The sequence below is a fragment of the Salarias fasciatus genome, unplaced genomic scaffold, assembly GCF_902148845.1.
Source record: "Salarias fasciatus unplaced genomic scaffold, fSalaFa1.1, whole genome shotgun sequence".
NCBI lineage: Eukaryota > Metazoa > Chordata > Actinopteri > Blenniiformes > Blenniidae > Salarias > Salarias fasciatus.
Genome location: NW_021941403.1, coordinates 105,576 through 123,615, shown reverse-complemented (window position 1 = coordinate 123,615; position 18,040 = coordinate 105,576). Strand labels below are relative to the sequence as shown.

The following is an 18,040-nucleotide window of genomic DNA, read 5'->3' as shown; positions in this document are numbered from 1 at the left end:
GCCACTGAGGCAGAAGGAGGAAAGAGCAGAACTTCTCTTCTTCTTCTCTTCTCAGCTGTTTGGAGACGGACTTCCTGAAGGGAGGGGAAAGCTGTGGCCCCGGTCCATGGAGAGCCACAGAGGAGCAGGACCACATTCCCACATGGACGCAGTGGACATCATCACCTGATTCCTGACTGAGTCTCTGATGAGGATCAGGTTTACTGTAGAAATACTGAACTGATCATTCTCCTGATATTCATGCTGTTGTAGAATTTGGACGAATCTTTTCTTTATTTCATGATGAGCAGGACTGACAGGTGATGGAGGGTGTGTGGAAACGTCCTGGACTTGTTCCAGACTGGTTCTCAGTGTGGAACTGGAAGCTGCAGTGAAGTGGAGCTGTGGGCTCTCCTCTGGATCTCTGTCCCACAGCTTCAGCAGCGTCTGCAGCGTTCAGGGAAGCTGGAGTCAGAGAGAGGCCCATCCCCGATGCAGCTGAGGCTCAGTCAGCCCCATGAGGGAAGAGCTGCTGGTCCAGCTCCGGTCCAGAACCCTCTGCTGCCTGCACCTCCCTGGATCTCTTCACTTTACTTTATTTGAGGTGAACTTCTTTCTACTTTGGCGCTTTAGGTTTCACTTGCTCTGGAAATCAGTGTCCAGTGTGTTCGCTCCCTTTCTGATTCACAGTCCAGATTATTTCGGTTTCTTCAGCTGATGAACAGACTCTGAGCAGACCTGAGAGTCAAACCCACATCTGGAGTCAGACAGAGTCAGAGCAAAGAGGCCAAGTCTGATCTAATGATGTGTATTTATCAGTCTTCCTCTTGCAGGCGGCGACTTCTTCATTCTTCTGGCTCAAACATCCCTGGAGCTGGTCTGGACTGGCTGGACTCTGCTTCTCGTGCTCTGATGGGGATACAGTGTTCCTCCTGTTGCTCCAGCACAGCCTCTCTGGGTCTGATGAGGAGTCTTTCTGCACAGAGATACTCAGAAGTCCTTGCAGGAACATTAGTGTGTCTGACTGGACAAACAGGATTATATGAGTTCACAAGCTGCATTTTTCCTTCATAGTAAATAGAACAGAAAACAGTAAAATAGTAATAGAAATAGTAAGTTTCCACAGAGTCTACTTGTCTATTATTGTTTGTCTTTCTTTATTATTTATCTTTCAGAGAAAGGTCTGTGCAGCTGCTTGAGCTCTGTTCTGTCCTTGAACTCAGAGATTCTTAACGACAAGTTGAGTTATTGTTTTATACTCAGTTTAATGACACTTCCTGTCCAGTGAACAGCAGACTTTGCACCTCAGCGCCATTTCCTCTTAGGAAAAATGATCAGGACTCAGGAGGAAGAACGCTTCAACTGTTGTTGAATCTAGAAAGAAGAAAGAGGAGACGTAAAGCATGCAGCTCCTCCTGGCTCTCTTCTTCCTGCTGGGAATCCCCAGCGGGGCTCCAGGTAGGATTCCAGCTTTTTCTCCACATCTCTGATTCATATAGAGGACCGAAACGGCCATAATTCCAAATAAATACAGAACTATAAAAACGGGTTAATAAATAAATTTATGTGCCTATAAATCATACAGACATCATACAGATACATAACAAAGATTTTTTTCCATGAGAAATGTATAAAATGTGACTGAAAATATATATTTATTTTGCCCTTCTCACATCAGTCTATTTATTTGGTGATTTTTTTTGTTTTTATTTCGTTCCTTATTGTCTTTGACACCTGTATTTATTTCTGTATTGTTTTACTTTTAAATTTTCTTTTCTCCAAATAATGTGTTTCTGTATTTTATTTTGATCTGACATTTTATTAATTTACTGACACTTTTTTATTCACTGTCACATTTTTATCTTCATTATTTCCAATCTTGGATTTTCTTCCTTTGTTTTTTTCCATTCGTATTTCTTTCTTTCTGCGTTACTGTGTCAATATGAAAATGAGGGGTCTTGGGTCAGCTCCTCGCCTGTTGACCAGTCAGCTTTAACATGCTCGACACCCACAGGCCGACGACACCTGTCTGTTTCTCTTGGAGGAATGAAGGAAGCATGTGTTAGCTTGATTTTCTGTTAAACTGACATAATCAGTTCCATCAAACGAGTCCTTTTCTCAACTTTCATCTAATCCTTAGTTGTGTGAAAAATATCACAAAAGCATTTTTCCAAATATCTACAGCTTCATATCACCATCTGTGTTCTGGACCTTCTCCTTCCAGAATTGAACAGTTGACTCTGTCACATATTCTGTACATGGTAGAAGTGAACACTCCCTGTCCTGTAATCGATGGCTGAAATCCTTTAAAGACTCGTCTATAAAAGAACAGTCGAGGCTTGGAAACACAGTTTGATGTCTCCTCACAGCAGTTATTGCTCTTTAACTTTGGACTGTCATTTTAGAGAGAAATGTCTGCACTGCTATGGAATCAAGTGTTGGACGGTGGATTGAAGAACAGCTGAATGTCTTTCCAAAGACTAATATTGTTAAAGAGGAAAAGAAAACTGCAGGTATTTAGGTTCTAACAGGGTTTTCTTGGAAAACCATGATAATCCATGATTAGATTCTTATTCTGTGCTATAACTGAACACTGCAATGGTCTGTTTTTATAATTTTACAATTATGCTGTAATTTTATTTTACTTATTTACATTTTCAGTTGTTAATTTATGGTTATTTTCTGCTACTGAAATCTTTATTAGTAATTTCCCCAGTTAAATAAAATAAACATACAAACATAAGAACAAAACAAACACACAGACTTAAAACAAAACAAACAAAAAAAAAAAGGAGAGAAAGAAAGAGACCACAGCATCATATCAGTCACAAGGATGAGGATCAGAGTCCAGATGTAATAGCCCTTCGATAAGTAATCCATTTATCCCACTTGTTTTAAAGTTCAAGTTCTTACAAGGGTGTAGGTCATCTTTTCCATTAACCAAGCTTCCTGCACAATGTCCATCCACTGAGTGTGGTTGGGAGGCTCGGGTTTTAAGCCATTTCCTTGTGACCTCTTTTCTCTCTGCCGACATTAAAGGGGCTGTATCATGCAAAATTCACTTTTTGTATGTTTTAACCTTGTTATATAGTTATGTGCTCACCAAAAACACCCCCAAAGCGTTTTTTTTCCTTCGTGCCTGTGCGCTTGAGCTTTCCTCCTTGTTGTGCTGCTCAGACAGGCAGCCCCTCCCGCACCGTGAAAACGCTCTGTTTCCCATGTTCACGTCACACGGAGAAGATGGCTCCTCTGAGCCCCCCTCCCGCAGGCCCTTGGCAATCAGCGTTTTGAAGCGTTTTGTTTTGAAGCGCTGATTGGTTGAAGTAGCTGTCAGTCAAAGTCCACAGGGGGAGAGGCGGGATTTTCAGTGAAACAGCGTTTTCTCTTCCGGGTTTCAGAATTAGCCCCAGAAAATCTTTTATTTCACACACAATGACTTTTCCTTAGCCCCAAAAATAAACTATTACCATGTTAATGCCATTTCTAGGGTTTGGACTAGCTAAAAAAGCATGATACAGCCCCTTTAAAATTTTAGCCAAATATTGATCCTGTTTTTTCACCAAGTCACAAAGAAGCCCTAAGTACAGCATCTTGCCATTTAGTGGAACTGGGTATTTCAAAATCTTGCATCGAGTGGTGTGGATAGATGACCAGAAGGGTTTAATCTGTGAACAGTCCCAAAAAATATGGGTGTGTTTGGCGTCAAACGTGCCACATTGCCTCCAACAAACTTCTTGGGTAGACAATTGTTTGCTTTTGATCTTTCGTGTAATAAAAAAAACTTACAATGTTTTTCCAATGGAATTCTCACCATGTGAGTGAATTTGTTGAGGTCTGACACAGTTCACAGATTTGGCACCACTCTTCATTCGATATTGTAATTGCCATTTCTTTTTCTCACTTTGCTTTTAAATAGAGAGATGTAGACTTTTGACCAGACATTAAACTTGAATATAACTTTGATATTATTTTGCGTGTTTTCTGTTTATATGCATTACATAGCGTATCTAGGACTGCATTTACTGCACTATGTGTTACCTTTATTTCTTTATTGTATTATTCTCTTAGTTGCAAATATCGAAAAAAAATCTTGATTCTCAAGTCCAAATCTCTCTTTCAGATATTGGAAACCTATCATGTCACCATTGTTTGTTAAATTGCAGAAGGCTGTAATGCTTTTTTGGGCCCATTGCTTGAAAGTTGAGTCATGCAGTCCTGGTTTGAAATCTTTGTCATGAGCTGAGGGGGGGTTGCTGAGGAGCGATGCCGAACTAATACCAATCAGTGCCGAGGAGCACGGTGCGTCAGACCGCTGCAGACCGGGGCACGTGGCGCCCCTTGTACGACCGCGGCGCCCTAGTCGGCCGTCTAGTTCGCCTATGCCTAGAGCCGGCCCTGGTTTAGGTGGCAGGAAGCAATTGGAATAAATAAAGCAGTCCTGGGAAGACATTCATTTTTACAACATTAATTCGATCACTCAGGGAAAGTGGATAAGTTGACCATCTCTAAATATCAGTTTTAATGCTTTCATTAATTGAATTACAGTTGGAGTTATACAATAATGATAGATTCTGAGGAAAAAATACTCCAAGATATTTAATTTTAGTGGCATTCCACGTTAGAGCATACTTGATTGCAATCTCTTTATTGAAGAGTAATATTTAAGTTTTATTTATGTTTAATTTATATCCTGCATGTACATTATATATTTCCAAGAGGTCTACTACTTTGGGTAAGGAGGAGTTGACATTTTCCAAATATAATAATATGTCATCTGCAAATAGGCCAATCTTTTGTTCCCTTCCATCGATCATAATACCCCGTAGGTCTTCTTCCTGTCAAACCGCTTGAGCCAACGGCTCGATGTATAAAGCAAAGAGGGTAGGGCTTAAGATGCAGCCTTGCCTACAACCTCTATAAAGTTCGAACCGTTCTGTCAAAGAACTGTTAACTTTTATTCTTGCTGTAGGTTTGTCGTAAATTGCCCTTATGCACTGTATGGACTCCTTCGCAAAGCCGAATTTCTCTAATGTTTGATATAAAAAGTCCCAATTTACTCGATCGAAGGCCTTTTCTACATCCAGGCTGATCAAGGCTGCTTCGAGTTTCTTATGGTTTGAATTATTTGGAGGCTTCGCCTGGTGTTATCTTGTGTTTGTCTTCCAATTATGAAACCAGTCTGGTCTTCATCAATTATATATGATATGAATGTTTTAAATATTTTTGAAATAACTGATGTATATAACTTGTAATCCATGTTTAGTATTGATACTGGCCTATAATTATTACAAATTTCTCTATTCTTATTTTCTTTGGGGTTTAATGAAATTATTGCTTCTTTCCATGATGGCGCGGTCTTTCCCTCTTCATGAATAAAATTGAATGCTCTGAGAAGAAGGGGCTTCAGTTCTTCTTTAGATGTTCTATATCACTCACCAGGGAAACTATAACTGCAGGGAGCTTTGTTTGCTGTTAATCTACTTATTGCTTTATCCAACTCTTTTAGCGTTATTTCTGCTAATGTCCTTTTGTTTTGGGTTTCTCCTATACAAGGAAGATCTAATCTGTTCAAAAATGCCCCAATGGAGTCCCTGTAAGTGGTGCCCTCTGTTGAGTACAGGTTGCTATAATACTGTTAAAAGGTTTGTTCTATTTCTTTTGGTTCAGTCAGAAGTTTTTGAGTGACGGGGTCTCTGATTTTAACAATTGTTGATCAGCTTGTTGTTTACGTAAATTTTTATTCAAGTAAAATATCAGTCTTTGGGCCTAGTTCATAAAATGACTGTTTAGTGTACCTGGCTTTTTTCTCGATTTCATCATCTAAATGTCTTTCAAGTTGCAGTTTCAAACTGTCTTAATATGCGTTGCCTTGGCTATGAATTTTCCCCGCATGACTGCTTTCATTGAATCCCACAAAATAGAAGGGTCCACCTCACCATTATCATTTTCATGTATAAATGTCTTTATTTCCTGCTTGATATTTTCAACTACAGATTGGTTACTAAGCAAGCCAACATTCAGTCTCCATACTGTATTTTTAGGATAATACTCTAGATTTATAGTTAGATAAATTGCATTGTGATCTGAGAGATCTGCAACCCTAATTTGACAATCATATATTCTGAGAAGGTCTTCTTGTCTGATTACAAAGTAATCTATTCTTGAATGTACCAAATGAGGAGCTGAATAGTATGTATAGTCTCTCTAATTTATGGTTATTTTCATGCACATATTTGAGCCAGGGTTTAGGGGAACTTTGTTTGGTTGTTAAGGGAAAAATAAAGACAACTTTAAGTACTCTGCAGCAGTAATTAAGTGAAAGAGGATGAGTAGTGATGCAGTGACAGCTGCTGCCTTCCAGCTCAGAAAGTAGCTTCAGCATCAAGCCGGGAGTTTAAATGAAAACGGACCTGAGGAGTCTCAGGCTTCAGCAAACTTTCTCCTGAAGATAAACACAGTTCACATCTGTGCACATCAGGAACAAGACAAGAAGCATCAAGTCAAATCACAATATGCCACAACTATGTGGTGGTGATTTCAATCAACAGTTGATCAATGAAAAGAAAGTGAGCTTTGATTGGTCTAAAGTGTTTCCAATCAGATGAAGTGAAGAAAAGAGTGAAGAGATGCTCTTTGAATAGAATAGAATAGAATAGAATAGAAAAGACTTTATTAATCTCACAGTGGAGACATTTACAGGTGTGAGAGGCTCATTTAATACACAGAGGTTTGAAAAAAGCAATGAAATGTGCAAATAAACAATAAGTCATAGTGCAAATCGTAGTCAGGATAATAATAGAAAACTGAAGGGTGATCTAACTATGTACAACATAAATATTAAAATAAAACAGGAACTATAATATATACGAGCCCCAGACATGACATGGTAAAAAAATGTTAAATTGTGGCCACGAAATAATAAATCGTGCTCATGAAATACTAATTCGTGGCCAAGAATTAGGTATATCATTCATATACTGAACAGTCCAGCAAAGTTGGCAGCATATTGACAGAAACGGACTTTCGGTCTCAATAAACCTTTAACAAAACGGCAGTAACATACAAGGGGCACCTCGTTGCAACAGTGGAGACAAATACCACAAAAAAAAAAAAAAAAAGGACAGGAATTCATTGCAGTGTCAACATAATCACTCCAACCTTCACTTGTCTCCTGTCATAGTAGAAAAACACTTTGTTAGATATATATATTTTTTTCATAGTTTGATTGGTGAGGCAGATTCCATTCATCTACTGTACACTACAGCGAAGTTATTGAAAAAAAAAAGACTCAGAAATTCATAAAAATTATGTAAATGTCTTTTTTGAGTAAACTAATTGCTTTTATATGATCAGCAGGAGCTCCTTTGATACCTGGGCAGAGTTTAATTTCTCTGTTGTATGTTATAGTGAAGTTATTGAAAAGTATTACTTGTTAAAATACATAATTTTTTTTTAATTGCTTATTTCGGCAAAATGATTGCTGTAGTAAGAACGACAGAACTCCTTTGATGGGTTCAGACAAGTTTCATTCGCTACAGTGAAGTTATTTGAATTTCATTATTCACAAAATCCATTCAAACTGCTTTTTTAATATCAGTGCTTTTCAATTTGATAGGAGACAAATGAAGGTTGTAGTGATTATGGTGGCACTGCAGTGAATCCCAGTGGTGGTATTACTTTTTGTTGTTGTTGTTGTGGTATTTGTCTTCACTGTTGCAGTGTCTTGTAAATTGTAGACGGTCCCTGATCCTCACAGCAGACCGGCTGCTTGGAGAAATCAATGTAGTTTCTGCTTCTTGATAGACAGATACTTTTAATAAAAATGAACTTGTAGCATATCATCCACCTCACAAAGATGGGATGGAGGCGCCCTTTCTATGTTGAAGAGTTATTGAGACCGAAAGTCCGTGTCTGTCAATATGCTGCCAACTTTACTGGACTGTTCAGTATATGAATGATGTACCTAATTCGTGGCTATGAATTAGTATTTCATGTGCGCAAATTATTATTTCGTGGGAACGAATTAGTATTTTGTGCACATGAAATACTAATTCGTGGCCACAAATGAGTAATTTTGTAGCCTCCTCCTGACGTCCATCACCATCTCCTTCATCTTACTGGTGTTCAAGCACAGGTGGTTGTGCTCACACCAGCCCACAAAGGCAATGATGACCGACTGGTTTTCCGGTAATCTCATGGATTCAGGCTTTAAAGCAGCTCAACACTTTACGCAAGAAAAGGAAGAAGCAGCCAGATCAGAGGGAAACAGCAAATGTCCAATCAGGCTGGACTGTCAGTGTTATTGATTGATTTACTCTCTTCTCTTTCTTCCAGACATTCACTCTCTGAAGCATTTCTACTTTGGAGCCTCTCAAGTTACAAACTTTCCAGAGTTTTTGACTGTAAGTCTGGTGGATGACATTCAGATTTCTCACTACGACAGCAGCACCAGGAGAAAAGTTCCCACACAGGACTGGATGAATGAGGTCACAGAAGAAGATCCAGAGTACTGGAAAAGAAACACTCAGACCTTGATGGCTCATCAGCAGTGGTTCAGAAGGAACATGGAAATCATGAAGCAGCGCTTCAACCAAACTGGAGGTTCGTTAGAACTTTCTTTTTTCACTGAGTCCACACTGATTGTTGACAGGAAGCAGATCAATATGTCCCACTGATCCTGAGTCAGCGTCAGCAGCCCGTTAGCTCCCTTGTTGAGCAGCCAGCAGCTCCATTCAACACTCTGAATGTGAAAATGGATCCTTATTGAGGAGACTGATTGAGAAGCCAGATGTTCTTCTTCTTGGAGCTGATTGGAGAACTAATAGTTTGCTTCTCCTTCATGTGTGGATCATCTGCAGCTGCTCTCAGGAGACACCAAGACATGAAAACATGTGGAAAAGACTGATCAGCTTCAGTCAGCTTCAAACAGTAGATCCAGTGGAAATCAAATCCAACTTTTTCACACACATCCTCCAGATGAGCAGAGCTGTGTTCAGTCCAGCAGCAGTGTTCTCACACAGTGCAGCTGCTGCTATGAAGCTGGATTCACTTCCTCATCATTAAATAGAAACTCTTTACCATCATCTGCTTAGCATGTGACGTTAGCATCCGTTAGCCAGCGTCACATCACTTCCTGCTCATTTAGTGGTCTGAGAACACAAAGAGAAAACTCAACTGATGGAGCAGATCTCCAAAGAAAAGACATTTTTTATCCTGTTAGCGCTCCAACCACAAAGAGACTGGGAAAGGAACTAGTTAACCTTCAGCTGGCTATATGATGGGAAAAATGACAATAGTATCTTAAATATATTTCAAATAGCATTTAACACTAATAATAATAATAATAATAATAATAATAATAATAATAATAATACATTTTATTTCACAGCGCCTTTCTAGACACCCGTGCTTGCTTTAAAAAAGATTAAAACACATTACAAATAAAACAACAGAAAACATAACACAGTGAATTAAAAGAAAGAGTAAGGTTACAAATGATAGGCCGATTGAAACAGATGAATTTTGAGTCTGGATTTGAACTGAGATAAAGAGTCGATGTTGCGGATGTCTGGTGGGAGAGAGTTCTACAATTCTACAATTTCATTTAGCAGACGCCTTTGTCCAAAGCGACGTACAACGCAAGCAAGAACTCAGACATAAGAAAGAAACCATTAGTAAGTGCTTCAATTGCTTCAAGTGTGATTGGTCAAGGGAGTTGCCATCAAGTTGCAGAAGAGGAGTTTGTGACATTTTGTCGTGACCAAAATTTTAAACATTTCAAAATTCTCGTCCCGACATGGCACGCAGTCATGACGGGTTTACGCACACTTCACGCCACGTCACGCCACTGTACAAGTAGTTTGCGACTCGATTCGTGGCAATAGATGCCACAGAATCGTTCAAGTGTAAACCTAGCTTTAGGTCGTTTGTTCCACCATTTGGGAACAACAGAGGAGAAGAGTCTGGCAAGAGATTTAGAGCCGTGCTGGGCTGGAAGCTCCAGTTGTCTCTCACATGCAGAGCGAAGTGGGCGTGAAGGAAAACAGACCTGGATCAGGGAGTCCAGGTAGGCCGGAGCCGTTCTTGTGAGTGTTTTGTAAGCCAGGAGGAGAGATTTGAATTTGATCCTGGCTGCAACTGGAAGCCAATGAAGGGAGATGAACAGAGGAGTGACATGAACTCTTTTGGGCTAGTTGAAGACCAGACGTGCTGCTGCATTCTGGATCATCTGTAGAGGTTTGACTGTACACGCAGGGAGACCCGATAGAAGAGAGTTGCAGTAGTCAATGCATAATATCACGAGAGCCTGAACCAGAAGCTGTGTGGCCTGTTGGGTCAGGAAGGGTCTGATCTTCCTGATGTTGTAGAGGGACATCAGGAACCTGATGACCTTAATCAAACAATAATTAACTGAAATTCAGCCTGTAAGCATCAATTCCTTAGATAGAATGATGAATAAGTGAGCTTCTTTTTTCTTTCTTTCACACACACATACAGCACACACTAGCTCAGCATTTTAGCAGGATTAAACCACCATGTGAACAGTTTACTCTCAGGCACGGGGAGCTCCGTTAGCATTTAGCAGCAAATTAGCGTAGCAACTGCATACGAACACACACAGCATTACATTACACAGCTAAGTTTCCTCTGTGGCCAGCACGTGTTAACTCGACGCACTATGGCTCAAAATGAATAAATTGACCGTCGAGCGGGTCGCTTCAGCTCAAGACTCTGGGGAGTCGGTCTGCAGTGTTTTCCGAGTATTTCACTCTGTTTCCTGCTCTTTTGAAGATGATTTCAGGAGGAACTCTCCGTGAAGCCGGTGTGGTCTCCTCTCTGTTGTCGCTGCAGGGTGCGCCTGCATGCAGCTGCAGCCCGTGACGTCATCACGCACTGCTCTGTGGTGGAGTTAACCCCATGAATGCCAGCTCTCACTTTCACATGCACATATAGAATAAATAAGACTATTACTCTTCTTTTCCTTTAAAATCTTCCTGCACTTATTAAACCTGGGTTACACTTGCATTGTTATCTGTTCAAGGGCCTTTTCTGTTGACAGGTTGGAAGTTGCAGACAACTACTATAGAACATTTTTGACAAAGTTTGTTGACCTGTATGGACCACTTCAGTGCACTTACATTTACATTTGAGACACTGCATGCTAGATTTTGGCCCTGTTTATGCATTTTGGTGTTTTTCATTTGATCGGCTCAATGGATTGTTGGGACAGTACCATATCAACTGATATGAGATATTGAGGTTCAAATAATGAGGCATTTTGAACAAAGTCATCAACTCCAGATGCCATTTGGAAATATCTATGCTGTTGAGTTTATGAATCTCCTGTCCAAAAAAGATGAGGGTTCTTTGGAAAACCTGTGGAGGTTTGGGATACAAAGGGGACCGGGACTGACACAGCTGAGTGCATTACATGCAGATGTGCTCAAAGTTTTGCAACTGTTCCATTCCTGTCTGGTAAAGAACGAGTGTCTGTGGTCATACCATTGTGCTCAATGGTTGAAATATAAGTCAAGTGTTTCACATTGGTTTACATTAGTTGGACAATAAAAAATTGTAGATCTTTTTTTCTAGTACATTGCTACTTTATGTTTTTTTTTAATCTGTTCAGTTCAATAAGGTGATTTGCACTTTATTTATGTTGTCTCTCTTGTACGAAGAGCCAGAGAAATGTTTAACGCTTGAGACACAAGCATAGTAGAACCTTAAAAAATGTTTCATATTTTGGGATGAAAATTAGGTGCTTTTTAAAAAAAATCATGTTTTGAAATACAGCGTTAGGCTCTAGGTTAAGGTCCATGGGGTTATTTGCAGGGTTCTTGCATATTATTTATCCTTGGAACAATCTAGCTTCATAATATTCGCCTATCAGCCATCCATATTGCTTATAAGTTAATTATTTCAAAAACAAAAAAATTGTTGTCCTTTTCAAGCGATGTTCCTGCAAACAATTATTGTTCTCACAAAATCTAAGACCAACATCAAACTTTTTGCACTACATGTTTGTGCATCCTTAACTGCACTGTCTGCAGCACCTTCTTGTCATCATTATCTTTACTGCAAAATGATCATATATGATCAACAGATTGCAGATGGCCTGCAATAAATAATGGGCTTTTGGGGAAAATGATTCTGTCTGGCAGCCTCTTGTACTCTCCATTGACCTCTTTCAGAGAAATTTGTGTGACTCCCCCACCACACCTCCCATTCCAGAGCATTTGCAAAACAAAGTGTGCCCCTGCATCTCCAAGCCCCCCTTCCACAACTGACTTTCAATTGCTAGGTCAATTTACTGATAGCCCACTTTAGTTTTAATATAGATATTTATATCTAAGTTGGCTAGGCTAGTATGTGTAGAGCATGTGAATTTAAAGTTACAATAGGAAAACATTGTCAGATTTCTCTGCAATACTCCCTTGGAACAGAACTCAAACAGGGCTACAGCAGGGCTATAACTGGCTGTAACCCTTACATAAAACCATACAAGTTCAAATTCAATTTTAGAAGACATCTTCAAATACACCTAAGTATGTACGGATTCTAGACAGTGTAATGATCATGAAACATACCAACTTTAAACCATTTTACTCCGATTTGATGAACCCAGTCCAATAAAATTAAGTGATATTGTTCTTTTAAAGTTTTGGGAGAGTGTATGAAGTATTGAACTCAGTGATCAACACAGAGTGAGAAACTGGACCCAATGGCAATTTTAATTTTGTAGAATTAAAAAAATAAATAAATAAAAAAATTGATATAAATTTTTAAGGATATTTAAAATGTTAAAATTCTTGTAAGTCTTAGAGACCTTCCAAAAAAAACAAACAAACAAACAAACAAAAAAAAAAACTACATGTCCTCCAGTGAATTAAACTATCTCTGCTTTTGGTGCTTGTTTTTGTGAATGAAATGGACCTGTTGATGAGACAAAGAGAGGAAGGATCCATCACGCAGCCCCCTGCTGACATTGATCAGCATAAGAAAGACCAAGTCACACCTAGCAAGGCAGACTCCTGAAAGTGGCTGTCTGCAGCCTTTTGCTGGCACAGGACCTGTATACCAGCCGTATCCTCTTCCTGGGTACTCCTGAATACAGCCCTTTTTTTCGCTGTGTGTCCTTGGGCAAGACACTTCACCCACCTTGCCTAGTATGAAAGTTGTGAGAGTGAATGCTTGGTGGTGGTTGGAGGGGCCGATGGCACAGATTGGCAGCCTCGCTTCCATCAGTCTGCCCCAGGGCAGCTGTGGCTACAGTAGTAGCTTACCACCACCCAGTATGGTGTGAATGAATAATACGGGTTGGTGGAGATGACATGGCAGGTTGGAACCTGAACACTGTGACTTATTCTGGGCCTGCCCAAAAGTACAGGACATCCACAGATGCTTGGAAAAATATTTTCAGTGATCAAATCCCCTTTGATTTCTTGTACTTATACCTGAGCTTAAAAATTCCAAACATAGTTACTCATGCTGAGAAATACTTAATGAAAATTTTATGAATGTCAGCTAAGAAAACTTTGATGAAAAATTGGCTTCTAGCAGACATACCAGGAAATCAAGAATGGCACACTGCTGTTTATCAAATATTTGTAACAGAGAAACTTACAATGTGTTTGTGACTTCAGAAGGACAAATTTTACATGCTATGGCTCAAATGGACCCAGCATATTTGAGATTTCAGAATAATTTTGTTTGAATAACTTCTCTCATCCACTAAAACAATTAGGAAGTAGTAAATCTGCATGAATATATGACCTGTTTCCACTTGAACAATGGATCATTTAGAATTTTTTTTTGTCTTCTTTCCATTTTGCTTTTCAAAAAAAAGGGGGAAAATGTCCCAAGTTTATATTTATAGATACATAAAACTCAATAGAAACTGTTGGTCATAAAGTGGGGAGTGACTGTTTACATTTATCTTTAACTTAGTAATTGACAATGTCTGTTTTGCCTTATGTGCCTATTTGTTCTCAATGTACTGCTCCCAATTTTTTATCTAAATAAATAAATATATTTATCTAAAAAAAAGAAACTTTCAGCTAGTTGCTTAAAGAAATTAGATTAAACTTGAGCTAGCTTTACAAAAAATAGATTCATTTAGTGAATTAATCCAGTTTAATTTAGTGAATTGTTCTAATGAGTTAATCTGGTTTAATTTGCTGTATTTAACCAGATAGTCTTCATGTCAAAACAGAGTTCCAGATGGTCCAGATCAGCGGCCATGAGCTGCTGCTCTGCTCACAGGTTGATCAAGTGAAAAGATTCCTCCAGTCCCAATGAGACGATGAGGAGAAGAATGAGGACGACACATTCCAGTCACATGAGAGCATTTTGAAGTCAGGCTCAGAGTGGAGGAAATCCAAAGTTTCTGTTGCTTCCTCACCAGTGTTGTCACAGATTACTTGAAAAAGTAATCCAATTACTGATTACTGATTCCTCATCAAAAAGGTAATCTAGTTACTTTACTGATTACTTCAATATCAAAGTAACTAAGTTACTTTAAAAGTAACTTAGGTACTTTTTACCGATTTCCTCCCTTTGCTGCCTCAACATAAGAATGACAACTGGTTGTTTAAATAATACTTTGAGTGCACGAACTTGAAACATGAACATGGTTTTTTGTTTCTGTTTCATTGGCTTTACAATTCAGAAATCGGTGTATAACAGCTGATGTATGAAATGCATACTGATGCATAACACCACATGCATATCAATACAAAAACAGCCAATTATATCACAGGAAAACAAAGAATGCCCTTTGCAATATGTAAACAATAATATCTGCAAAATTCACATCAATAAAAAAACAAAAAACAATGTGCAATGTGCTGTAGAAATGCACAATGAAGATACATGTGCATGTTTCAGAATAAAAAAAATTGCCAAATATCACAGAAATAGTAACTATTTGCCAATTGAGTGCCTCATTCTAGCAGCACTGTGCGGTTACGCTCAAAGATGTCTCCCAGCTGGATGATGCCTGTCACGTGTAACATATCATTCGAAAGCTTGCAAGACACAGAACATCAACAAACTTTATTTAAACTCCTAAAATTAACGACAGGCCCACAAGATGGCCACAAGGGGCAGCACATCTAATTCTGGCGCATGACGCTCTTTCACCGCTCCAGAGGATTATGACGTTAGTTTTGGCCAGAGGAGCCTGGATAGGTGGAAAATGACCACAAAACGGTAAGAAAATAAAACATGTTGTGTTTGGTGTGAACAGCTTTGAGATTAGTTGAAGAAGTGTGTGAGAAACATGCGACCTGAGGTGCTGGCTGTGAAATGTGAAGATCGGTTTTGGGTTTGTTTTGCTGCTGACGGGAGCTGGTCAGCTCAGAGAAGATTCTGCCTGGTGTCTCTTAAAGTGTAGATTTTCTAGTTTCATTTGATATCCAATATGTTGCAGTGGAGCAGACGGATCTTGCATTCTGTTGCGTTTTGTGTCTGGAGGTGCGATGAGGGGGGCGTGTCGAATCGTTACATCTGGATGTTAAAGTTGTTCTAAAACAAACACTGGGTGGTTAAAATGCAGCTACAGCATTCAGTCAGTGAGATGAAGGCTTCTTGTTTGAGACACAATTGAAAGAAAGACTCCACGCAGCACTTTAGTCTCTTTTTACACCTGGTGAAGTTGCGCACAGCTGTCGGTCTGTTGGGCTGAACGGGTTAAATAAATGAAATAAATTAAATCATAGTCGTGATGCGTGACCCGGCGTTTTGTCCTCCCCTGGGGAAACGTGACATGCGGAGTCACTCCCAAATGCAAGAGAAACATTTTCTCTTAGAAATTCACTTATTATGAGGCAGGAACGCACAGTCACTTAGGAAACTAACTTTAATCAGATTACTGGTTTGGAAAGATGAACGCTTTAGATTGCTCGTTACTGAAAGAAAGTAATCAGATTAAAGTAACGCGTTAATTAGTAGTGCGTTAGTGACAACACTGTTCCTCACATCAATGTGAATCTCACTTCAAGACTTTTCAACAAAGTGTCCAAACATTTGACTGCAGCCATTCAGAACCTCACTTCATTGCCTTTGTCTTCAGTTCCACTGAACAAAGTAGCTGAATGAATCCAAACCACTGATTGATGATGAAAAAGCTGCGATGCGTCAACATGGAGCTGAATCCAGAAGAAATCCATCAAGTCAGAGTCCTGATCACACACCAACACTCACTCACTGTGTGTGTGTGTGTGTGTGTGTGTGTGTGTGTGTGTGTGTGTGTGTGTGTGTGTGTGTGCGCGCGCGTTCTCGTATTTCTATCCTTGTTGGGGCCAAATGTCCCCACAAGGATAGCAAAACGTGGAACGACGTGCCTTGTGGGGACCTTTTTCCGGTCCTAAGTAGGAGAAACAGTGTTTTCTTGACCATGTTGTTGTTACTGAAAAAAGTAAAAGTGCAAAAACATTTCTTTAGGGTTAGGCTTTGTTGTGGTGTGGGTTAGGGTTAGGGTAAGGGTCAGGGTTAGGGGCTGGACATGAATGGGAGTCAATGGACGGTCCCCACAAGGATAGAAATACAAGACTGAGCGTGTGTGTGTGTGTGTGTGTGTGTGTCTTTCTGTCTCTCAGGTGTTCACGTCATCGAAAGGATGTACGGTTGTGAATGGGACGATGAAACTGATGAAGTCATCGGATATGATCAACAAGGTTTCGATGGAGAAGATTTCCTCGTTCTGGACCTGAAGACAGAAACATGGATCGCTCCAGTTCAACAAGCTGTTCCCACCAAACACAAGTGGGACAACGACAAAGCAGATTTAGCTTATTGGAAGTACTACTACACCCAGATTTGTCCTGATTACCTGAAGAAGTATGTGGAGTTTGGTCGGAGCTCACTGATGAGAAAAGGTAAAATGTTTGGAGTTTGTCTCTCAGCTTCTCTTCTTTCATGCTGCTCTCAGCATCTCCTCTCCTCTCTCCATCTGGCCTTCCTTCATCCCTCTTTCCATGGCCCGTCTCTTCCTGGCTGCAGTGGCTGACATGAGAGAGAAAGAGTGTAGAGAAGAATCCAGTAAAGTGTGAGGTGTCTTCCTGCTTGTTCTCCAGATCTTCCCTCAGTGTCTCTCCTCCAGAAGACTCCCTCCTCTCCGCTCACCTGCCACGCTACAGGTTTCTACCCCGACAGAGCCAACTTGTTCTGGAAGAAAGACGAGGAGGAGCTCCATGAGGACGTGGTCAAAGGAGAGATCCTCCCCAACCATGACGGGAGCTTCCAGATGAGCGTTGATCTGGATCTTTCAGGGCTCAAAGATGAAGACTGGGGGAGGTACAGCTGTGTGTTTCATCTGGCTGGAGGACAGGAAGTCTCCAAGAGACTGGACAAACGGGACATCAGGACCAACTGGAAGACAAATGATGGAGGTCAGAGACTCTTCATTTCACTCTCATTCTCTCATTTGTCACTTCAGGAAATCAAGTCCAGCATCATAGAATGTGAAGTTGACTTCAGTCCAGAACTTTCCCCTCATTTCCCAGAGATCCAAACCTCCAGAGTTCATCTGGATTGATTTCCACATGTGACTGAGGCCTGGATCCCATCTGTCAGTCTGTGAATGCAGCGTCTTCTTCCTGCTTCCACTGTCCAAAAGCAGATGGGATGTGAGCCTCATGAGAGCAGCAGATCAGAATGTGGAGACGTTCCACTGACAGTGTCAATGCAGCCTCAATGCAGCCACAGTCATCTTGTCAGCAGTCTTTGCCGCTCTCTGCAGGCAGCAGTGCTGATGCAGCTGATCAGGATGCTCTCCATGCTGCAGCTGGAGGAGCTGCTGAGGCTCTTTGGAGACGTCCCACACTTCTCACACTCTGACATCAAATGTCCAAACTAGTGTTGTAATACTCGAGATCGGTCTCGGTCTCGAGACCGGTCTCGAGACCACTTTTTGAAGATCTCGGTCTCGTCTTGCACTCGGCCACATTTTTACTCGGTCTCGTCTCGGTCTCGGGCACAGAGGACTCGGGATTTTACGGGAGACCAGCCGAGACCACAGCTGCAAACGCGCTGAACTGCCTGTCAACTGGCTGTTCGCCTG

The 18,040-nt window shown here is 40.5% G+C and overlaps 1 protein-coding gene across 1 annotated transcript; it reads left to right on the top strand.

The window, feature by feature from the left end:
- Positions 1 to 1,382: 1,382 nt before the first annotated feature.
- Positions 1,383 to 17,836, top strand: LOC115385763 (class I histocompatibility antigen, F10 alpha chain-like). Its single transcript, XM_030087838.1, has 5 exons — positions 1,383 to 1,437; positions 8,314 to 8,580; positions 16,578 to 16,856; positions 17,055 to 17,353; positions 17,720 to 17,836. The coding sequence occupies exons 1-5, from the start codon at positions 1,383 to 1,385 to the stop codon at positions 17,834 to 17,836; spliced, it is 1,017 nt and encodes a 338-aa protein (XP_029943698.1).
- Positions 17,837 to 18,040: the final 204 nt, after the last annotated feature.